The sequence below is a fragment of the Empidonax traillii genome, unplaced genomic scaffold (assembly GCF_003031625.1).
Source record: "Empidonax traillii isolate 1590-97213 ecotype Southwest subspecies unplaced genomic scaffold, ASM303162v1 scaffold524:size468641, whole genome shotgun sequence".
Classification (NCBI taxonomy): Eukaryota; Metazoa; Chordata; class Aves; order Passeriformes; family Tyrannidae; genus Empidonax; species Empidonax traillii.
This window is the reverse complement of record NW_020955717.1, coordinates 42,846-67,532: the sequence shown is the minus strand read 5'-3', so window position 1 is coordinate 67,532 and position 24,687 is coordinate 42,846. Positions and strand designations below refer to the sequence as shown.

The 24,687-nt window shown below is 38.4% G+C and overlaps 1 protein-coding gene across 1 annotated transcript in view; it reads right to left on the bottom strand.

The window, feature by feature from the left end:
* PTPRZ1 (protein tyrosine phosphatase, receptor type Z1) overlaps positions 1 to 24,687 on the bottom strand; it is an 82,707-nt gene that overhangs the window by 28,891 nt on the left and 29,129 nt on the right. The window contains exons 9-13 of the mRNA XM_027897004.1: positions 20,075 to 20,259; positions 19,201 to 19,327; positions 12,962 to 13,005; positions 4,963 to 8,533; positions 1,080 to 1,224 (exon numbers count right to left, since the gene is read on the bottom strand). Of these exons, the coding sequence (XP_027752805.1) occupies positions 1,080 to 1,224; positions 4,963 to 8,533; positions 12,962 to 13,005; positions 19,201 to 19,327; positions 20,075 to 20,259 (4,072 nt within the window). The remainder of the gene's footprint in view (positions 1 to 1,079; positions 1,225 to 4,962; positions 8,534 to 12,961; positions 13,006 to 19,200; positions 19,328 to 20,074; positions 20,260 to 24,687) is intronic.

Sequence of the window (24,687 nt, the reverse complement as noted above, 5' to 3'; positions counted from 1 at the left end):
CGTGGCAGGAAATTTTTGCAACTTATTTCCCTCTTCTGGTCCACTGCTGCATTTTGTCCCTGAGAGCTTACACATTTGACAAAGTGCATGGGTTTGGGATCTTAAGCATACATGTCCCTAGGAAGATTGGCTTTAGAACCAACAAAAGAGTGCCAAAGGGTTGGACCAGTGCCACATAGTGCCAACTAGATTCCTGATATGCTTTTAGCTCAGGCCAACTTGCAGTATTTCACACATTCACTGATTACACACAGAGTATTTTCACACTCTCACAGATTATGTTATCATGACTTCTTATACTTATCAATTCTCTTTATCCTATTTTTTTTTCTTACTGGCATATCAATTTATTAAGTTAGAAAAACACAACCATGAGGAAACCTGAGCATGTGTGTGCACAAAAAGCACATCCTTAGTTACCTGATAAAAGGTTGGAAAGGCTGGAAGCCTAATTCTGGTTTGGCAGAATCACAAAGTAGAACACCTTTTTAGTCACAGAACATCATAAGAGCTACTTAGTAAGTGATCTTCAAACAGTTACACTATTATAGTATCACTAAACTCTCCCATCCATTTCTATCTTGCTTATAATGTCAGCTACAGAAGCTCCTACAGTACTGTATGAATTGCTTATTCATATAGTCCCTTTGAGGACTATGGATTCTCATTCTGAATCAACAACTACGTTTTTTAACTGTTAATGGATTGGAAAGAGAGAAAATAACCCCATGCCATGCTATTTATTTTTCTTTTCCCTCTTGCTCTTCCCAGTGCTCTGTTAAGTCACTTGGCTTCTAGGAGATAAATATTCATAAGTAATTGTTTACTAAGATCTCTCAGTATGGAAATAAACTATTTGCAATGGTTAAACCCTCTGCAAACAAAAAGAATTGCAGTTGAGTACTTTGGACAGAAACCACTTTATTTTGTCATCTTTATGGCACTGAAAACAATATGAAGACATGGTGAGAGACAAGATGCAGTCTCTGTTGTATAAACCAGCTCAATAATGCCAATCACAGTTTTCAAATTAGAGCTCTTTAGAACTGAAAAAAAAGATCAACCAAAAAACAACTTACCTCCAGTAAATGAGAATACCCACAAGAACCACTAGACAGATAAAAGTCAGGGCTGATACGACCACAAGTGGTATAACTGTCTTCTTCTCTGATTCCAGACTCTCAGCTAGACCAATACGAGACTCATGGCTAATATTACTTGCCTCTGCAGTCAGAGAAAATTGAAACAGTCCATGTTTAAATTCTGAGAAATGCACAGCATGAGTGAATGTGTCTTATAATGAGCCTACTTAATATCACTTACCTCTATTTCTTACTATGTACTGCAGAAAGTGTATACATTTGCAAACCAGCTTACAGAAAATAAGCAGATAGAGGGTAAAGCAAAGTATTCAAGCTTATGTGATTCAGCCTTCCAGCAGTGGAAACTTCTCTTTGTAAGAATAGAAGATTGTTGTTAAAATACAGAAGAAAGTTTTTTTATTTTCACCTGATTATTAGCTGAAAGCCAAATGAGTTAAAAATCTGAATATGCAATATTGGAATGTGCACTGGAATTTATATTAAACTGTCACTCATATAATGCAAATCACCTCTCTGGCTTACAGTTTAACAGGAAAATTTTCTTACAATAGTTCTTATGTGCTTGCTGTATTGTGGTTAAGCTTTCTTTATTTTAATCCATTGCCCATTGTGTAACTTGTCTTATAGATACATCCTTCTTCCTTTGAATCCAATTGGTCTACCTCCTCCCTCAGCAGTACTGGTGCCAGAATTAAATTTCCTACCTACACCTTTACAGGTGATCAAATTATTATTTAGATATTGCTTAGATTTCTTGTTTCTGTGAGCCATGTAATGCTCACTGAACAAAATATTTGAGCATAGGAATCTGTATGAAAATTAAAACCATATATTCTTTAATTTCACTAAAGAAAAAACCACAATGGTGGATGACACCAATCCTGCATTTTTAACCTTGGTCAGACCTTAAAAAGTAAACACTTTAAAGCTGCAACTTTGACTCACAATAACTAATTCTTTTTTTTTCAATCTGGGCTGTTTATTGTGATCTGTGACCATTATGTGAGTTAAAATGCAGAAATAAGTGCTTTTTGCACTTGTTAGGATTAAACCTCTAGAATGTTTCCTGCTTTTGTGAATAGTCCTAATTCAGTGAATTTTCTGTATAGGAGCAGAATTTTGCTGTCTAGAAATCAGCTGCACTGCATTGGGATTTCAAGAGACCAATTCGACAAGAATAAAAAGCTCTCACACAAAACAGAGGAAGAATGGAGTTGGATCTGGGGAAAAAAAAAGAAAAAAAAAAAAAAGACAGCAAACAACGTGTTCTAAATAGGATGTCAAAAACCAAATGGCTTCATGCTGTACAGATTTCCACGCAGCTCTCTGGTTGCTTGCATTTTCTTGAGTTTAGGGGCTTTTAGAACTTCATATGCAAGAAGGTCTAGGCTCTGATCTTGCAGAGGTCTTCTTGGTTTTAAAGCACTCTTAACACCCACATCAATCATTACTCTTTAAATCCTGCAGCTCAGTGGGCAAAGTAATTGAAGTCACAAGTTACTTCTGAAAAATTTGTCCCTGAGTTTCCAGTGAGTGGGTTAAGATCAGTACCTGCTATTGATTTCAGAAAAAACTCTATGTATGCATGAGAGAACAGAATATGATCCCACTGAAACAGTCACACTTGCTTATCTGGACTAATTCACAGCATAAAACACAATCTTATCAGTGTAATGACAGGATTCCTTCAAACTGCATGACCAAATCCTATTAGGATTCCTCCTATGATTAATTAAGTGCAGTCTTCTCCTGTAACACAGGGCTTCTTGTCTATATCGGTATCACTCCAGTGATAGTGGCTGAAAAGGCAGTCTCATCTATATTAGATTTCTTTTGTTTCTAATAACTGATGTGTTTGGATCCTTGACATATTTCTTTCTATTGATTTCTCTTAGTTTTTCAATTGAAGTTGAAAGGTTTAAGTAGCTATAGAGGTCTTATGGAGAAAGTCCTAGTTCAGAACAAGAATAATTATGCATCAACAACTACAAGAATGGGAGAAGTTTAAATGAAATTTTTTTTTTCCGTAATGGTCACAAGAAGACATTTAATCAGTTTCTGGCAAATCCACTGTAATGTATAAATAATTTCTCAGCTGAGAGGTTCTTCTTTTTTTATTTTTGTTTCATTTCTTTATAATTTAATTAAGCCACTATGTCTTGGATTTACAGTAGACCATGTTAGACATTCTCAAATTGAATTTTCAGTTTATTAAAAGACAGTATTTGGCATCATTTATTGTAAAAAATAACATGCATGAAATGATACTGTATAGTGTCTTTCAATTGTATCTAGAAGAAAAAATAAGCCTGTTGTACTCCTCCTCCTCCAGCATTGTATAATCTTTTTTGAGTTACTATTGATAACAATTCAAATAATACCCATTATATAAACTCTAAGTATCCTATGGTAACATTCATATTAGTAACATAGGTTTTGAAAGATTGATGTTATTTTTGCTTATTTTTAAAGAAATGTTATGCATTTTACACAAAATTGTAACTACTTACCCACTGAACTAATTCACTTACTGATTTAGTTTTGTAACACCTATCTTGTTAGGACTCCCACTAATTTAAATATGTTCTCTATTTTATTTTCTATTTTTCACATTCTACTAGTCCTACCTATATAGAGTGCCAATTTATCACCTTTTCATAATAGTATTCTGTTGCTCACGAGTAATATGATGTCATGTGATATAACTATATTTGCTTGTAGGACTGGGCCGACACTTTCCCATGCTTTGTGGATTCCATTACTTAGTGGGTTTAGTTGAATGATACTGCCCTCTACAGGTGCTGTGAGTACTTAATGGAAGATCAATTTATTTTCTAAAATACCAATTCAGCCTTGTTTCTTGTTTGTTTGTTTTTTGTTGTTGCTTTGTTTCGGTGTGTGTTTGGCGGGGCGGGGGGGTTGTGGTGTTTTTTGTTGTTGTTGTTGTTGTTTTGTTTTGTTTTTCCAAACATCATAGATGGTTTTTGACTTGGCTCTTGGATTTTCAATTCTCTAACACGACTAGAAGTAGTCCAAATTTTGTGTCTGAATACTTCAGATTTTCCACAGTGCATTTTTAAATACAAAGGAAATGTGTTATGAGTTTTGCTTTCTGACTTTATCCTTGGAATCACTGGTCACAAACACTCTTCCTGACTTTTAGAGGAATAAATTGGAAAATTGCAGTAAGTAAAAACATGTAGAGGAGCATCAGGCTCTATTTTGGGAATATGCAAATCTGGCACCAAAATTCTGCATCTCACTGAAATCTCAAAGTGGCATACACAGTAAGAATAAAAATTAATATTTTTAAAATTTAAGATGAATCAGAATCAAACAAGCATCTTCTTCCCTGTTCAATACCTCTTAGAAAATAAAAAACAATGTGCTGCTGTAAGTTTAAAACACAATATCAGAGTATGTTTCCTCTGGTAAAGGCACATTTTCCTCGTGTTATTTCCGTAAGTGCAGCAGTTGTCTCTGTACAGAGAACTTAACAGAGAACCTAAGTGCCTCTCAAACCTTTAAAACTAAAATGAAACAATTAGCACTGAAAAAAAATCTGGTTTTGGATTTTGCACCACTCAGCTTCTGCTGACAGAATGCATCTATCCAAAAGCAGAGTATGAATCTTCTTACTGAAGAATATTTCAGGTGCAGCTTTAAGTAGTCAAAAGTAGCATTCACAAGATATCCAGCTGAGCATTCACCCCTGTTCCCCAACAATTTCTTAATCCCACCTACTGGAACTGTTATGTTCTCCTTTTATTATCTGTAGATAAACCTTCTCATTCTCTACAGCACAAAAGTATCCCCTCACAGCATTCCATGGTATTCATTAGACTTATCCATAACTAACCTGCCTCAGAGATGTTGAATACTGATGAGTGATCACTAGTAACAGATGAGGCTGATGACTGTGATGATCCAGGAGTTAATTCTGAGTTACCTGCTTCAACTGCCCCTTCAGTGTCTCTCTCATTAAGGTCAGGAAAACTAAAATCTGTTGAAGTTTCATTATCGTTAAGGCTATCTGAGGTACCTTGGCCAGAACCACTTTCTTCATCACTTGTAAAAACAGCCCAAGACTTAGACTCTGATGTGTTTTGCAACTGGACATTAGAAGTCTGAATGTGGTTCTCCGAAACTCTTGGGTCGTTGTGCTTCTTAGGTATCACACTCGCTGTCAAAGACGGTATGGATGTATAATTATGTCTGTCCATGGCATGATTTATCTGACTGTCTGACGCAGCAGTTGAAAATTTATCTTCTTCAGGTTTCTCAGAATGTGAGCTTATAATTAGGTTACTCTGATCCTTGTTATTGTTTACCTCTGTATTTTGATCCTCTACTACCATATCCTCATCTTCTCCATGAGAAGTGCATGAGATACAGTTACTTACAGGGAAGCCATCATCATATTCATCGTAGTCATCCTCAACTACAGGAGGCCACAAATCAGTACTGGACATGATACTGGGAGACAACCCAGAGGATTCTCTAGAAGGAATCAGCAAACTACTCAAAGTTACGGGGATCTCACTTTTGGAAGGAACACCCGTAACTGAAATATGTACATTTGGTAAAGGAAGAGTGTGATGAATGGACACATCAGAAACAGAAACAACTGCAGGCATATGAACAGGATCAAAACCAAGTGTGGAACTTGAAGAGACACTGGCAGCCTCACTTGTTTCAAAAACACTTGAAGAGATATGGCTGTCTGTAGGAGTAGTTATGTGTGGTAATGTATCACCTCTTAGGAAGGTAGTTGTTACGGCATTTGCTGCTTGGAAGGGAAAGGCATTTGTATTTTCTAAACTGGTCAGCTGGAATGAAACATCACTACTGTACAATGAAGGCATAACCTTCTGAATGACTTCACTGTTAAACAAACTGGATGAAACATACTCCTCACTTGCATAAGAAACAGATAAACCTTGAAGTGACGCTGTGCGCTTACTAAAAGTGTTTGACATCATATCAGCAACAGAAGGTGAAGATGTAGGATGCAGCTTGCTTTCAGTTGTAGCAGAACCTGGTGCCATTTGATGCAATATTTGGTCAAATGTAGAACTATCTTTATGAACCCTTGAGCTTTCAGCCAATACTGGATCACTAGGCGCAACTGCAACTGTGTTAAGCAGCGCGCCATCGTCAGAAGATTGGAAGGAGGACTGCAGTAACGCTTCATTATTTAAGGCAGCTGAGGTCTCATAAAAGTAAAGCTGAGTCGAGGATAACATTTTGCTATAAGCAGGGGCAGAGAGAGCTTGATCTGAGCTTGCACTAAGCATAGGTTTAAGCAAAGTGTCGTCAAAGGCCGGAGTTGTAACATGCAAAGGCTGAACAGAAAGGTGATTTTCTGTAAGTTTACTAATATCATAATCAAATATCTTAGTAGTGGGAAAAGCAAAAGACACTGGAAGGATTCCCTTTGTGCTAGAAACAGGAAGTGGACTTTCTTGCAGAGATGTATTCTGCTTAATTACATCATCATTAGAAACAGATGCAGAAAGTTCATGTATCACTTTACTTTGAGCACCGGAAGACACTTCACTTAAAGAGGAGGAAATTTGCAGTTCTCTCTCATCTCCATATATAACATCACCTTTTTGAAGCATCTTATTAACATCACTAAACCCAGATGATTCATATGGAATCTCATCTACAGAATCAGAGGAAGAAACGTTAAGTACCATCAAAGTATCTGTATCAGGCAAAAGGGACTCACTACCAGAGTACGCTTCAGACCAATCCATGTCACTAGATAGAGAGTGTGTAGGCTGCAGCAAAGTATCAGCTTGTGATATTACAGAAGAAGATTTATGCACCAGTACATTGTTATAGCTGCTAAATAAAGGATCTTGACGAAATATGTCAACAGAATCATGCACAAATTCTGAAGAGTCATAGGAAACAGTAAAGCTTTGGAGGGAGCCCACATTACCAGACAAAGCATAAGGAAGTTCAGACATTGTAGATAGTACATGCACATTTAAATCACTGCTGGATGGTTCAACTTGAGAAAATATGTGAGTTCTATTATGACCAAATATCAGTGTCTCTGAAGCAGCATGAGTGGTCTGATGTGACACCACATCAGCATATTCAGCAAGGCTTGGCTGTATTAATGTATCACCCTCTGCCAACGTCAAAGAAGCATGCAGGGACACCTTATCACTTGCAACAGCTGGAGTAGCACTTTGTGGAAACATCTGAGAAACTGTATACAAACGGTGAAACATCTTACTACTGGAGGAAGCAGAGGAAAATGTAAGCAAAGGTACATCATCATAGGAAGACAGGGTGGGTTCAAATGACACATCAACACTGGGAAATACAGGTGTAGCATGCAAGGTCACATCACTATCTGATGTAGCAGGGGTAGTGTCGAGCATCTGAGAGTCAAACAATAAAGGGGTGACTAGAGGAAACACTTCACTACTGTAGGAAGGTTGAAGAGGTATCTCACCATTATAGACTGGCTGAGTTGTCTGAGAGAGTACCTCACTGGCAGCAGAAGCAGAACCAAATTCTCCAGAGCTTGAAGAGATAGAGTGAGGTGATAATTCAGCAGAGGAGAAAGCAAAGGTAGAATAATGTGGCAATTCTAAATCCGCATCTGAAGTGTCTTGTGAAATCACTGGGCTGCTGGAATAGGGCATTGTAGCTGGCCTTAATCCCTCTACATAAGCATCAGTGTAACTGGTCTGAGACAATTGCCTGCTAGCTGATGTATCAACAGATTGAGTTGCTGGACCTGTAGCATTATGAATCCATAAGTATCCATCAGTTGAAGTATGCTTTGGAGGCTCATCAGAGCTTGAGGGTGCTGCACCTTCTGAAACATACTTAATGGAGCCCTGGGAAAGAACATCGTGCACACTTATATCTGGACTTCCTGAAGGAAGGGTATCTTCTTGGGAGGTCTCCTCTGTAACCAGCTGCACTGAAGAAGTGGTAGGAACTGAACTCCAAAAGTCATCAGATTCCTCATCAGGTTTAAAAGGAGACAGTAAGAAATCTTCATCACTGTGGCCAGTAGTGGCTATTCTTGTCGGTTCAGTGCCTGAAGAAAGGTATATGTATTCTTCTTCTATGCCTTTGGTGGAGTCGATGAGTTGAGGAGGAATTCCAGTAATTGTTTGGGACTCCAAAAAATGATCTTCCTCTTCAGAAATTGCAGCAACAGGTGGAGAAGTAGGATAATAAACTGCTTTGAAAACATTATCCTTACTACGCAATTCTTCCTCTCTTGTTAAGTATCTATTTGTTTTATCTTCATTGGGATTTGTCCCCATTTTTTCTTGACTGTAGCTGGATGTAATCACCTGGAAACCTCTCCTCAATTGGTTTATTGTACTGTCAGTGCTTGGAACCACTGCAGTTTCTTCACCCATCTCTGTTTCCTTCTCATCAACTTCATCCTTTGAAAAAATATCATAGCCGAAGACAATTAAAAATGTTTATAGACTCTGTACCCAAATGAAAACTAAAACTGCAACAATACATTTCATGGCTCCATAAAATAAGAGGGGCAAAGCAAGACAACACTGGAGAAAACTGCTGGTCTTAAAAAAATGTTTAAGAATACTTAAGAAAGTATTTGTGCAAAGAACAGGTATCTGCCAGGGGTGGACCAGAAGAGGCCTACAGAGCGTGGAGAGAGATGAAAGGGCGCTGCAAGGAAGGCTCAGAGGAGAAGATCTCTCTGGAAGACTTTTAGCAACTTCAGCTGTGCAGAACTGCCTGGGAACCAGCTCAGCTACAAGGCCGCAGCACTGCAGCCTCAGCAAACTCCCCTCTCCGTGCACCCAGGACAGTTCTTCTATTGTTCCCCTAGCTCTCCCTTCCCCCTAAGTAACCTGACATACCCCAGCAACCTATCCCTCCAAGTCCCCATATCAGTAACCCTCAGGATTTGATGTTCCTAGCCAGGGTCCTACCCCTATTCCTGAACCTTCTGTATTCCCCTGTATAAAAGCTGTCTTCTTGTTTTAATAAACTGCCATTTTGTGGGTCACGTCTCTTGTGTGTGTGTCCCGTCTCCCAGTGCAAAATGTGCCACTGGGTTTTGTAGCAGGTCCCCCCCTTAACCTGCTATAAATGGCGCTCGTAACGTGGAGCAACTCATCTTTCTTATATTAAGGAAGACTGCCCTTCGCTAGAGCTACTGATAGACGAGGATTTCCGGAGTCCAGTCTGTCCCAAAGACCCCCTCACAGTAGCGATTGGTGGACCTGACCACCAAATCTTCAGTCGCTGCTGCTGCGAGAAGCCAGCTGCGTGAGGCACCTCCGGATTCGCGCTGACCCCGAGCAGTCCCGAAACGGTCGCTGCGATCGAACCGGCCCGAGCCACCGCCTGCCGCCGCTGTCACCAGAGTGGCAGCCACCTTCCCCGCCGCCCGGGACAACCGTGCCGCTGAAGAGAGAGTCGCCACACTGAAAAACCGCGCTCCCAAGCCGCCGGACCGCGCTCAGGGTAAGTCACTGCCGCTGCCTGAGTGGCGCCGCTGCACCCCCCCCTGCTCTGAGCTGTTGCCACTGCGGGAGCGCCACCGCTCCAAGCCGGTCCGGGAAGCCTCTCGGATCACTCCGCTCCGAGCGCAGCTGTCCCCCCTTGCCATATGGGCAGCCGTGCTTTTGCGAGCCTTCAGAGCTGCGCTGCGCGCCGCTCCCCCCCTCCTCCCGCCGCCTGAAAGGCGCTAAACCCATCCGAAAAGCGGTGCGGCTCCCGCCGTTCCGGGCGCAGCAGATCCTAGCCCCAAGTTGCCTAGGAGCCTGTGTCCCATATGCCAGAAGGGATACCACTGGGCACGCCTCTGCCGCTCCACCTTCACCAAGGATGGGAAACCCATCCTACCCAGGGGAGGAGGAACCACTGCCCGATCCTATAACCAGCAGCCTCGCCGTACCAACCAGGGAAACGGGCGATAGAGCGTACGGGACCATACGACGACCCCAAGAGTCCTGAACCTCCACCTACTAATGACTTGCCAGAAATTCTTTTGTTTCCCAAGGAAAACATAAACCTAGAGACTCTCGACATCATAACAGTCTCTGTTCGTCCAAACCAAACTCTAAACAAAAATGACAAATTCCTGCTGACCCCACACTTAGAATGTCGTGACAAAGGAATAATTGTTGTTCCGGAGATACCGTCTAACCCAGGCAGTTCTGCACAGCTGAAGTTGCTAAAAGTCTTCCAGAGAGATCTCCTCCTCTGAGCCTTCCTTGCAGCGCCCTTTCATTTCTCTCCACGCTCTGTAGGCCTCTTCTGGTCCACCCCCGGCAGGTATCCTCTTCTCTCTTGAAAAAAATTATTTATTTTCAATACAAACAAAAAAACTCTTGTGTCCAAACAACTGCTTAAATATGTTACTTTTACTGTGCTTGAGAAACAAAAATCACACCTAGTATTTACTTTATTAAAAAACCCCCTACCTCTTTCCTAATAAAATGTAACTTTATATGCAATATACAGTATATATGGTATACACATCAATGAAAATATGGGTTTGCTATCAGAATGTCTTAGAGATTTGCACTAATATCCTGATGTTGATTTAACTGTAATAACAACAGAATTTGTAAAAATATATTTATGACCTGCTCTCAAATCTGCAGAATCTTCTGAGTTTTCTGAGAAAGATTTCAGGATGGTCAGCATGACTGTGTTTCACAAGTGTTGTGAGTGACATCCTGTAGTCCCCATTACGACCCTTTGTTTGCCTAACATGAATAACAATGAATAATGATACTTTGTGGAAAATCTGTGCTAGAGTTTTGACTTTTAAGGACATATTGAAAAGAAAAAAATAAATTACATGCCTAAATTTTCAGGATTTAGGCAGTCCTTGAGGATTTAAGTTCAAAACTTTTTATCGCCTCTCTGATTTTACATACTCCAAATCAAAAAACATAAGCATCTGACTCACTCAGCAAGCAATTTTACTTTGACCTAGACACAGGAGCACCTGCAGTTCTGTGCTGTGCCCCATCTAGACCTGTATCACAATCAAACCTGTCCAAGCATAACTCTGCGAACTAGATTGAAGGACACCTTCGCTTTCCGAAGGGAGTTGATTTGACAGGCAAACACAGCACAGAGTATCTAGCAAAATATAGTCCCAACTATTTTTTTTTTTTTTCTTTCTTTTTATTTTTTTTTAAAGATCTGGCTTGGTGATGTGGTGGCAATGCCACCTGATTTGATTCAAAAGCATAATGTTGAGAGAAAACACTGAGGAGACTGGAGATTGGGGCACAGTTATCAATCTAACAACCCCTCATCTTCCACTATAGTTTAGGTTGAGTAGATCATCCACTCTTGCACTGAACAGGGCACAGCAGGGAGAAGAATATAAAAAATTTAAAAAATCAAAAAAGCCTTTGAAAGAAAGTGCCCAAGGTAAATACCTGTGGAATATATTATTAACTGAAGCATTCAGCAAATGGGAGTTGTTTGCTTTTACCCAGCCTCACCAGAATAAGGGCTTTACCCACTAGGCTGGAGCTGTGCTTCACACTGCAGTCCCTTTTTGTATCAGGAACTAGTACTAGTGCACTGACACAACATCAAGTAGCTCAGACATGACTCAGGTTTGGATTTTATTCTGCAGGCTAAATAGCTTAAATGTAGGGACAGCAGCACCTTGACTCTGTTTCCTCAAACACGTGCTGGACTGGACAAGCCCTTGCTTCTGAAAATCTACATCCTATAGGGCAATGCCTGCACTTTCAAACTTCCTTGATTCAAGTAAAAATCAATTGAGGTTCACTGGCACTCAGCTACTATCCTGACAGGTACAATATAATAATCTGGACACACAGCTTACATCAGAGAAATGACTATATTATTGGTTAGTCAGTGTCCACAAATGCAAGGGAGGGTAAACAGATTGACAGTTAAGCACAGACTGCCTACTTAACTACAAGAACTTGATTAAATCATGTCAAATCCCAGAATATCCTGGAAGGGACCCACAAGGATTATTGAGTCCAACTCTTAAGCGATGGCCCATACAGGGATCTAACCCATGAACTCGGTGTTATTAGTACCATGCTCTAACCACTGAGCTACTCTCAGGGTCACACAGTGAAAATATTGAGGTCATAAACCTCCTTAAAAATTCTGAGGGATTACTTGATAAAACTATAGGTCTTACTGAAGGAATTTTCCGTGTTGCAAAATTGGTGTTAGAGACTGTTAAAATCATAATTGTGTATTTTTACCTCTGTCCTTGCTGGAACACCAGAAACCTAATTACCGAATATGAAGCCTTCAGAGATTATCATAAAGGCATAAAAATTTGTGTAAAACAGACCTATATTGCAAAGTTTAACTTGAGTTCAAGAAGCAAATGACCCTCCAAGAATTTTGGAATAACTATTCAACCAATAACACACTGATAGCAGACACACATGAATCGCACTCTTCAGCACAATTGCCTTCATCCCTTACTTTAGTTTACTACATGATAAGACCATCATAAGCAACTCAACTTCTCTTGAAACAAACTAAAAAGCCTAAAACTGGGTGAGAGTTTGATTCTGCTAAATAAACAATTTTGTCAGACTTCACCCAGAGGTGAAGTAACTCAATTCCCCATGTGATATCCCTTACTTCACAATCTATCTCTGGCCCTAGAGAACTAAATACTGAGGTATCTCTAGAGTTATCTAGGGAGAAATATAGCTTAAAGGTTGTATATGTGCATACATATGTATGTATACATAAATGCAGATAATACACTCAGCTGGTGACATAGTTTTGAGTTTCACAGAATACGATTTCAATTTAGTTGAAATGCATTTATTTGAAATGCTCTCAAAAATAAATGAATGCTATACCTCATATTCTTCAGTTTCATTCAGTTCAGGAATGAGGTCAGCCTCTACAAAACAAAAATACACACCGTATCATCGAACATTTTAAATTGACAGAATTATTAATTCTGGAAGGACTCAACTGATTAGTTAACATGTTTATTGATACCATGTATAAGATGTTTCATAGGACTGTGATTGGAAGAGTGGCCAACGTCTGGGTTGAGAACCGAGGGTAACAATGCTGATGCACCTAGACAGGACCTATTCAGACACAGCAGTTTTGCCTGGCTCTAATTTGACACTGCAGCCAATGTTGGTTTTGTGATGAGGAACCACATCTTGATGAGGGAAAGGCAAGTTTATTTTCCATGAGAAAGTACAGTTTAATGCAGAAATACAGAAAAGAGAAAAATGGTAAGTTTGAGAACCAACTAGTTCTCTGCATTTAATCTGAAATCTCTGAACATATTTTTGTAAAATGATCTGTTCTATAATTGTCATGCAGCAAATTCTGTATTTGTGCATCCAGGCTTGGAGTTAGGTACTAGAGCAATAGCTGTGTCATTATACTCAGTGTGCAGCAGGCTGCCAGCCTCTATCAGGGCAGATGAAAGAGATTCACCCTTCCTTATGGTCTCTTTCAAATTCACACTCCACTTGATTTAATTTAAGGACATGAAGACAGTTGTATCACATCCTACAAAAAGACCTTAATAAACAAGTACTGGGCATTCTCTGAAAAACTGCTCTAAAGGCTTTTGAGTCATCCCTAATTTTTATAAATAAATAACAGCTGAAACAGGATGAAGACATTCATCTCCTACAGCCCAGGTGAAAATCCTTCTCTCCAAATTCAGAGGTAGTAGTCTCTTGCCTTCTTTCGCTCTGCCATTTTGGCCAAATCCAATATCGTACTTACTAACTTAATGTCTTACTGCCGAAGGTGATCAGCAAGAAAAGCTTCAAAGCAGGTTGAAAGAAATGTAAAAATCTCTGGTAGGAAGTGGCACAGGTCTCCAGTGAGGAAAGTTAAACCTTTCCAGAGAGCTAATGCATCCTACTGCTTCTTTTGTCCACAGAAAGGTCCATTCCCGTTCTGAGTCTTTCTAAAGCTTTTTCATAAGAAATGTCCTAGCACTCTGTCTGTATGCAAATGCTAGCACATATTCTGAGGGCTGATTTGCACTAAGTGAAAATGCCACTCTCACTCTGGGGAACAATTTGAACAATAGCATCACACATAGCTCCATGTCTGCATTTCCTCCACAATTCCCCAATGAAGTTTCCTCAATACACAAGTATAAAGTTGTCATCTTTATATTTCCCATTTCTGCAAAGTCAGATGGGCATCTATGATCTCTTTGGTCTGCCCATGTCTACCTTTCAAAACAAACTGAGGTATGCTACATGCAACATACACTAGATGAAGTTTATCCAAATAATAAGCTCAGACAGTTTCGTTTGTAAATTAAAGCATGTAAACAAATTATTACTAATCTGCACAAAATTATGACTAATTATGCACAAAATCTTCATAAATTTTTCTTTTGTAACAAACATTTATAAATTACCAAGTACTGAATTAACCTCTCATAGTAAGATAAATAAAAATTATCTTACCTCTGACTCCTGGAAGCCCAGGAGGCTCCGGGACAGGGTGGGAAGGGGAGCGGAGGGAAGGAGGGGGTGGACGAGATAATGCTATTCCCTGGCTTCTCAATGATATAAATCAAATATTGTAGACATTAGTTTGAAATTCTTCCCACAGTAGACCCATGCCATGTATTATATACTCAACAGACTTCTCAAAAAAATTTTTCTAATACAGAGAAATTCTATCCATTCTTTTTGTGTTCTCTATTCTTGTGTTGAGCTTTAACCAGACTTAAGCAAAAAAATAAACTATTCTGAATGTGCTAGAGTATTCAGTAGGGCACATGCTCTCCCACCAGATAAAAGTACAGTTTCTAGTTTTCTCCATAGAGAGGTATTAGCATACATTTATATAAAAACAACAGTAAATCTTAAGGAATTTATAAAGCCTGTTTAAATTTAGTTGGTCATAGGAAATTTATTTGTCAAAAGTATGAGAGACACACATTTAATCCTGATGCTGAGCTTCTGATTTACAGGAGATTTTAGAAATATACTAACATCCTGCAACCAAAAGGAACTGCAACCTCCAAATCCAACCCATAGATTTAGATTTATGAACAAGTTCTTTTATTTTTTCTGGAACCACATATTGATTATTCTATAGCTTACATTTTTCAGTAAAATAAATCATTAGTTAAAAAGTTTTGTAGAGGTCTTTTCATAGTCCATGTTAAAAATAGATGAAGACATTATAGAATAAATACAAAAAAGGTAACCATTTCCCTACATTTATGATCAACGTAAATCTTCAAAAGAATCTGTTTAAAGAGTTTGATTTGTAATTGTAGAATAATGTGTACAGCATAAACTGTTTTCATTTCTGTACTGACTTATGTAATAAATGCCACGAAAAGAACTCAAGTAGAGCCTGTTTCTTTTGATTACATTGATTTTTAGATTTCTACTTTTATCAGTACAAAATTAGAAAAAAGCATCCCCTGAATTAGACATTTAATATATGCTTAGTGGTTTTTAGGACTAAAATCACAAAGATGAGTTACAAAGATATTGCATAGTTAAACCCTCGCAAAGCATTGCTGACAGCATGAGCTGCCATGCAGGAGACAGCATAGGGTTTTTTTGATAAACACCAACTGAAGTTGACACAAAGGAAGGTGAGCAGGGAGCAACATTCTTGTTTTTCCTTTCCTGTGTCAGCAAATATATATAAGTAACATCAGTATTAACTACACAACAAACTACTGCAGAACCTTTAGAGCTATACAGATGTTATTTAGAGAGTCAAAGCACTAATTTAAATAGTTATTCAAATTCCAATTCTAATTGCAAATAAAAAAATTTATAAAAAAAGGTTGGACTTCTATTAAAGCTTACTAAAACACTCTGTACACAATTCCCTTAGTTTTCAATGGAGGTTGTGTAGCTACACGACATAGTGTATCTGGTGACTTTTACTAAGTGTGCACACATACTGTATTACAAGATGAAAGGCTGCCACTCTAAAGAGATTAGGAAAATCCCAAAGAGAACAGGTCTCCACTATGGTGGTTTGCCCAGTGTCATATCATTGCTTCTGAGGCTTCCACAAACTGAGGCAGAGAGCACGGTCTGAGAGAGGTCCTTCCTCTTACAAAGCAATGCTGAGAACAAGAGGGTTTAAACCTTGTCTGGATTACCAGAGCCTGCAGAGCCCTCACCAACTTCATAAGGGAGGCACACAGACCGGGTGGGAGGAAGGCATGAGAAACACTTTCTTGCAAGGATCTCACAAGGAAAAGTCTAAAACAATGGTCTTGAGCTTTTTAAATACCAGATTTATGTACTGAATCTTCCCTCATTAGAAGTGGCCACCCCAAAGGCAGAATTCTTCAAGGAAAAGGCCCATCTAATGCCTCTGTGTGACTCATGCCTTGCTCTAGCTCTTAACATGAATATTAATTGATCTGGAGGTGACTGTGGTGAATTTCATTTTAATTAAACTGGCTTAATGAGAGTAATTCTTGAAAATGAAAGATTTAATTTATGCTTTATGTGAGTCAACTTTATTTCATGTCTTCAAGGTGAAGATAACCTTTCTTTCATAAATTCACAAGCAGGAGCTCCAAGAAATCCCCTTTTGCCTCAAGATCTATAAAGCAGATCACAAAACCAATTTGATGTTACAGTTGAAATTAGCAAGTTGCTCTGAACAAATTTTTCTCATTAGATATCTACATTCTCATATATATCTTGTTTAATATTAGGAATATTAAAAATTAAATCCAAAAATATTTGCCAAATTTGCAGCAGTTAATTCAGATATAAATAATTAGTAAAAGTAAGTATGCAAATAAACATTAATATTAGAAATGAAGGTTTTTTATATTTTAAAATTTATCCAGGGTTGGCACAGGATCTATACAACTTATTTATAGAGCACTGTCCACCCTTAGGAATCATACTAGTTACATGGGAGGAATTTTCCCCTGAATTTTCTTCATCCAACACTTTCAGAGATACCACTGCGGAAGTGTCAAAATAAAAGAACCAAAGTAGACTGAATAACCTGGTGTTCACTTCAGATAGGAAGCATGCCAAAGAAACATTTTTTTGGTGACACATGCAAAATACTAATTTTTGTATTTAATTGTTATTTAAAAACTTCCCCCATTTTTATTTTTGTTTTGTAAAATTTAAAACATCAATAAAGAAATTAATGGAGTGTCTGCATAAAAAGGCTTGAGAGTATCAGACTTAAGTCAGAACTGCATACAAAGCTCAAGAGAAATTTCTGCTGATATACTAGAAGGTGAAATTAATTTGCCAGTATGTACTTCTAAAGCAAGACCTTCACTCTTTCTTCTGCTGGAATGAATGCAAAGCCACCGCTTTGCATGACTTCAGCAGCAATACAACGTGGATGCTGTGCTCAGGGGCTGTATCTACACTGCTGGCCAGCTGCAGGCTGCCAAATTTCCCGTTGTCCTCTTTCTGAGTTTGTTCCCAGCACTATCTGCTCACACTGCGTGTGTACTAGGCAGTGCTTACCCAGTGCTCCTGCCTCTCTCCCTGTCTCTGAATTCACCTTTCTTGCCAAAGGGAGGCACACAGCAGGGTGGTATGCAACTCATCCTTAGAGCAGGGTTACAGCAGTAGCAGTAGAAGGGTGGTTTATCCTGTGAATACCATCTATACTGGATTTTGTTTTGCAGTATCTATTTTCTGAGGTCCTACAACTGTGATGGCAGCACTGCACTGATTTGATTTGTTGAACTACTGTTTAAAATGACAACACTACTCTGCTTATTTGTCATTCCATATAGAAATGGATGTGGGTTGTGTAGATGAACTCATCCAAGAAAATTATTCAAACACAAAGCCAGTGAATTCTGGAAAGTAAGTGAAGGAATATAGTATTTTAGAGATGGATAAAGGGTAAGCAGAAAAGTGAAATTACTGGCAGAATGTCAGAAACTTTTTGTGGAATTCTTAGAAAACTAAAGAGAAATAGGAAAATTCTGGTAGATATCAGCATAAGACTCCAAAAATGCATTCTTCTTAATGCACTGTGTTTGAAAGAAAATTTAAATGTTTGTTGAAAAATTATATGTACTGTACCAGATGCTGTGTCCTCCTCCTACAGATAAAAACACACTATTACAAGCCTGTTACCATCATTAGTCCATAATTCATGTGTTAGAGGCTGTTGAGAATCATATTCTTTTTCACTGTAAACAAAAGTGGCTCCCTTGAAATGAAAAACTACCTGTTTTCCCAAGTACACCACAACATCACTAAGGACTTTGCTGAAGCCAAACAGACTTACGTAAGTGTAAAACTGCACGTACAGAATGTAAAAATAAACAACAAAATCCAGGCCCTTAGATAAAAAATGGTTCCTTGCATGATCAGAAAGTCTTTGGTTTTTTAAATATGATTAATTACAGGGTTCTTAGTTAAAAACACAGCTCTTGCTCAATTTCCTAAGAACTGGGTCTGATGCTAAAACTTCCACAGAATTTAAGGAATTATTAAGGGCAAAATCAAGCTTCATGCTATAGTTTCAAATTATTTCATATTTACCAGCAGACAGAAGAAATAAATCTGGCTGTGAAATCATTAAGATTTGTTTGTTAGGCCTTCTGATTTTTTGCGAGGCAGCATTAAGAAGCAAGGGAATTCCATCACCACAAGTCTTTTGAAATCAAACTCCAAGTATTCATAAGAAATCAAATTTCAAAATCATTAATGCAGACTTATAAAAAATACATTGGGGTTGTATTACTTGTTTCCTTAATAATTTAGCTGTGTGGATTAATTTTGGGCTTGAACCATAGAGAAATAATACCAAACACGGTTTTATTTCCCTACACTGTATTGATTAGAGATACACTTGTGAGATTTGAAATCAGATAGATGTTTTTCAGAATATTCTTAGAGTTAAAAAAATTAACATGCAGTCTTTTACAGGTAGTGCTTAAAAGGAATTACATTACGTAAAATATCAGTAGCAAGGAACACGCTGAAGGTTAACCGCAGTGATTTTGAAATTTCATTTTAGTGTAATTTGATAGTCACGCATTTTAACTGGTTTGCAAACAAGGTACTTCTTCAAATACAGATTTTAAGCTAAAAGAGATCACTAAGCTCAAAAGACCACTTACCTGAGTCCTCTAAAGGCATATCAACAATGACTTGGTCACTGTATTTTCCATATAGACCGTTAGAGCAAACAGCAACTATCTGAAGAACATAACTTGTATTGGGTAGCAAATTATTTAGAATAGCCCCCTAAAAGAAAAAAAAGAAGTTTAATAATTTACTTGCAAATAAGTATCAAATATTTGAAAATATTAATTTTTTCATAACACTTTTTTCATATGAACCATAAAACTCCTTTCTTCGAGTATTCTAATGTATGCTTTTTATATTTTATTGTCACAAATGTTCTTCGGTCAACTTACAAAAACATCCTGTGAGTTTTAACATTTAACGTTTGGAGGATATCAAATTATATAATTATTCAGTGCTGAACACAAGCTTAGGTAACATTATATGTGATAAGTTATGAGTCTTCAAAGAGGGTTACAGGAACAGATCTCATCAGTAAAATAACAGGAAGATGCATTCAGTAACTTCATATTTAGAGCAGTATGATTGAATTGAATCTTATTAGATGCCTGTGCAGGTAATTTTTTCACATCTGTGAGCAATGAAGTACAGATCACTATTAATTGATGAAGAGGTTTATGGCTGAGCTCTGTAATTGACATGGTCATAAACATTTGAACCCAGTGTAAGCAAGTCAAAGCAGCAACCTGCAGAGTTTTTCCTCTTCTGGGTAAGAGGGTTTTTTTTGTTTTTTAAATTGTCTTTGTGCCTTTACTGCCAAAAGATGAACTACAGCTTCTGTGCACTGAAGCCAAAGAAGGAATTTTTAATTGACTCAGTTCCCAGATAGTGTTTAATCCCTTAAGATAATTAACAGAGAGTTGTTATGCCATCACCCCTTTTTATGAAACTTGAAGAGTAAGTTACCAAGTCCTGATACCCATCTGTCAGAAACTCATGCTTAGTTTGGTCTTCTCCATCCAACTGTTGATAAAAGACAGCAAATCTTTCAATTGTGGTGTCATATACAACCCGAGGTCTTTCCCATGTAACCAGAAGACTAGTATAATTCTTTGGATCAGACTGAACATTTTCAGGTTCTGAGCTGCAAACTGAAAGAAAGAAAAGAGGAAAGAATATGGTATTTATTAAATTGTACAAGTTACTCTACTAAGATCTTGAGCTACCTCCTGAGAAAATTAATGCAAGTCTTTCATGTGCCTCATTTTTAGCTTTCCATTAAAATATTTGAGATGCCATGCACTATAAACAGAACCAGTATTTTAACACCAGATTTTCAAAAGCAAGGTAATTTGTGGACTAAGTCTCCTCTACACCACTCTTACACCATATTTTGTGAAATATTAATATCCAGTTCCTAAGAAATAATATATAAACTACAAAACATAAAGATTCATATATCTATCCTGAGGACAAAAAAAAAATCTCTATTTTTCTTTCTTTATGGGTCTATCAGAGTAGCATTAGAAGACCTGCACACTCTCTCACCACCTGTGACAGACAGTAATCTATAGCAGATTTTTAATTATTTAAATGTTAAAGGTAAACCTATCACACTTGAACTTCCACTCTGTGATGTTTGAATCTTTTTATAGTACCTAAAGGAGTGACAAAAGGCACATAGGAAGCAGAAAAGAAATTATTATATTAGCAGGTAGTGATTTCATGTTATTATATTTTAAAGTACCATCTAGACATCCGCTGAAGAAGTCTGGTCAGGCCGTTGCAATCCTGGGTCTCGCTCATGCACACCTATGTGTGCTGGAACTTGAACACCAGAGGCAAGCCTGGTCAGGCAGTGACTCTTGCCAGTTTCCCCGGTTTTACCCTCCAATACTCTGTATCTTATTCAAATAAGCTGAACATTTCGATACTTTCATATACATATGTATACACAGATGTAATGATTACCAGCGCACAAGAAATTCGGAGAGATTCTGACAATTGCTCTTTGAATTGTACAGTGGTGTGTGGCTTAAAAATAATATAAAAGATCAAATGTAGAATAACCCAGATGAAAAAACTACATTAGCAGAAATTGTAAATTATTTAGCTGAAGCTCACTGAAAAAAAGTCTAGTGAGTTATGACATACATAAAAAAATAAAGCAGTATCACACAGAGTTTCATCATAAATGGATGGTCTGGATTTGGACTGAGATCTCATTCTCCTTTCTTGCTCTCATCATCTCTTCTGCTTGAGGGGGAACTGTCTTCAGACACAGCAGTGAAGAATGGAGAACACAAAACTGTTCACTAACTTTGGTTCCCAACTTGAGAGCACAGCAACTAGATTTGTTCTGATATCTCAGAATGAAGGCAGGAGTCCCTGATATTTCCTGTTAGAAATCCCTTTCCTTATCTTTTTGAAATTACATGGTTTTGGAACTTTGGTTGAAATGCTCAGAGTGGCCATCTGGCCCTGCACTAGCTTTTGGGAACTTCCTGCCTCAGGTACTGAAATTACTTCTATATGCACTTCCACAGGTACTGTTGCTTTATTTCTTACCTCATTTCTACTACTTTATTTAATCTACTAGACTTGGCAAAATCACTGACTGGAGCACATGAAATTTACTCTGAATCATTCAACAATTAAATCTTACATATTAAAATTGTTAGATGGATATATTTTTATTAAAACATTTTTACCTTGACTTTGCATAAGTAATTACATAGTCATTCCCTATTTGGAATAAATGAGGAAACACTTTTTATATCTCATAATCTGTTTAAAACAAAATGTGAATATCTAGCAAAAACAAGCAAAAAACAAACCTATCTAGCTAAAAAAACAAGAGCATATCCTTTGGAGTCCTCTTAAAGGAAGTGAACATGATGCCACAATGGTTTGGTGGAAAAGACTGCATTTTGAAAGGAAAGTCCACTAGGTTTGCATTTTGCCAATTGAACACAAGAGGGCACTCAAACTTCTCAAAAATATTTGTAAAACCTACTTCCGTTCTGTATGCAGGTTTCGAGCAGCTTTGGTTTGAGCTAGTCAATGGAAAATAAGCATTTGGGCTTTTTTAATTTTTTTTGTTTGCATGTGTAAGTTAATGATACAGGCATTATCTGTGTCTGTGTAAATTAGCTGAAATCTGTAGCTTGCCGGGTTTTTAATCTACTCTGCTATAAACCTGATATACCATTTTATTCATGGCACTGAATCCTTTTAATTGATGTAAAGAAGAGCAAATTAAAAAAAAAAAAATCTTAAGTTGTGTACATTCCATTATTAAATTTTTCATTCCACCTCATTTCCACCAGATGGCAAAAGTAAATCACTAAACCATCCAAGATAATTCCCTTCTCAATTCTGAGTATTAAGACAGATGAATTAAACTGATTTAATTTTTTTTAATGATTCTAAAGACTCCATAGATATTTCTTTTTGAAGGTGTTAAAAATTACTCTCAAAATGCTTTTTATAATGTAAACATCAAGTTTCTCTGTGTTATAAATACTTATCTTGTTTTTCTCTCTTCTTCCTCCTTTCATCTTTTTGCATGTGAGTGAATTTGGTTCTGAAATCTCTGACTATATTCAGAGTAATAGAACAGTATTATAGAACTTTTAAAGATACAAGATTGGTGTCTCCACTATTAGTTCTTTGGAGTTTTTTTCCTTTTCCAGATGGCTCTTCTATTTTCCCACAAGAAAAAAAAAGTTGTCTTCCTTTTTGTTCTCCTTCTTTTCATGTTCATTTCAGCAGTGACCAACAGTATTCCTATATGACAATAATCTACCTATTATTTCACCTCCATTTCTTCCCAAGATGTTCTCTGGCCCTTCTTCCGATGTCATTTCCTAAGTCATTCTGTCTGTGCTGTTTCCTTCTCTCCTGCCAGTCTTAGCAACACAGAGATACTTTGCTCCTGCTTTTTCCCATTTTCCCTGTCCAGAGACTACAAAAAGAAAGGAGATCACATAACAACTTACCTAATTAAATATTTCTGCTCTGATAACAACTTTTGGAAAATCTGGGCAAGAAAGGGAGTTCTCAAGTCTGTTACTAATCTGAAGTTACAGATATTAAACTGGATTACAAGTCTCAAGCAGCAAAATACAGAGTAAAAAAATTCACAGGAAGTCAGAGGCCTATTCAAACCCCTGCTGGGCTTGAATTCAAGTCCCTGCTTTCCCCACATGAGTACTTAGATGCTGGTTTTGCATATCATATCACATCATGATAATGCACCTATCTCTGCTTATCTGTCCATGGAATTAAATGCTACTCATGTAACTTAAAAAAATTTTCATCTAAACTAATTGGCGTCATGGGGAATGACTGGAGTACTTTGGCCAAATCATTGTCAAAAACTGCCTGGGCTGTATTTTTGACCGAAAGACCTTTACGAGCTGCCCAAATTTGGCTGCTTTCCCCCCACATTTGTTGTTTTCTTCTACTTTTAGCTGAATCTAGGTTTGAGATTTTTTATCGTTTAAATGCAGCTTTTCAATTGTTAAGGCCATGAAATCACTTCATTTACATTAAGATATTCAGGGGCTTTGCAGATCCCTGACATAGTGTGTGGCAAAAAGTAGTTCATCATATTCCCAGTCTACTCCCTCTCTGTGGTGGAGGTGGAGCAGCACAGTAGATGCGTGCTGGGTCAGCTGGTCACCAGGTACCCACTGAGCTGCTCTCCCACTTCCCCTCTTCAGCAGGGCAGAGAAAAAAAGTAAGATGAAAATGCTGATGGGTCAAGATAAAGACAGGGAGATCGCTCACCAGTAACCATCATGGGAAAAACAGACTCGACTTACCAGAAATTTAATTTAGCAACAAATAAATAGAGTAGGATAGTGAGAAACAAAAACAAAACCACAAACATCTCCCCACCTTTTCTTTCTTTTCAGGCTCAACTTCACTCCTGACTCTTCCACTTTCCCACTCCCAGTGGCACAGTGGGATAAGGAATGGGCAGTGTGGTCAGTTCTATTGCTTTGCTTCTGCCACTCCTTCCTCCTCATGCTGCTCCCCTGCACCAGTGTTGCATCCCAACCACAGGATACAGTCCTTCATGAATTCTTCCAGCTTGCTTAGTCTTTTAGGAACAGACCGCTATACTTCGGGTCCCCCACGGGGTCACAGACCTGCTAGATAACCTGCTCCTGCATGGGCTCCTCTCCACAAGCCACAGCTCCGGCCAGGAGCCTGCTCCTGCATGGAGTCTCCACAGTGCGCCACAGAAGATCTTATCTTCACCATAGGCTGCAGGGGAATCTCTGCTCCTAGAGCACCACCTTCTTCTCTCACCTGGGTGTCACAGGGCTGCTTTTCACACTTTTCCCCTCACTCCTCACCGTTGTGCAGCTTTGTTTTCCCATAGCCACCACCTGTGGCCAAGGGGCTCAGCTGTGCCCTGAGGTAGGTGAGTTGGAGCCAGCTGGAACTGTCTGTGTCCGGCTCAGGGCAGACCCAGGCTATCTTCACAGAGGCCACACATGTACCCACCAATGCCAGCATCTGGGCACCTGCACACCACACATTGCCAGTGCAAAGTGTCCCACACA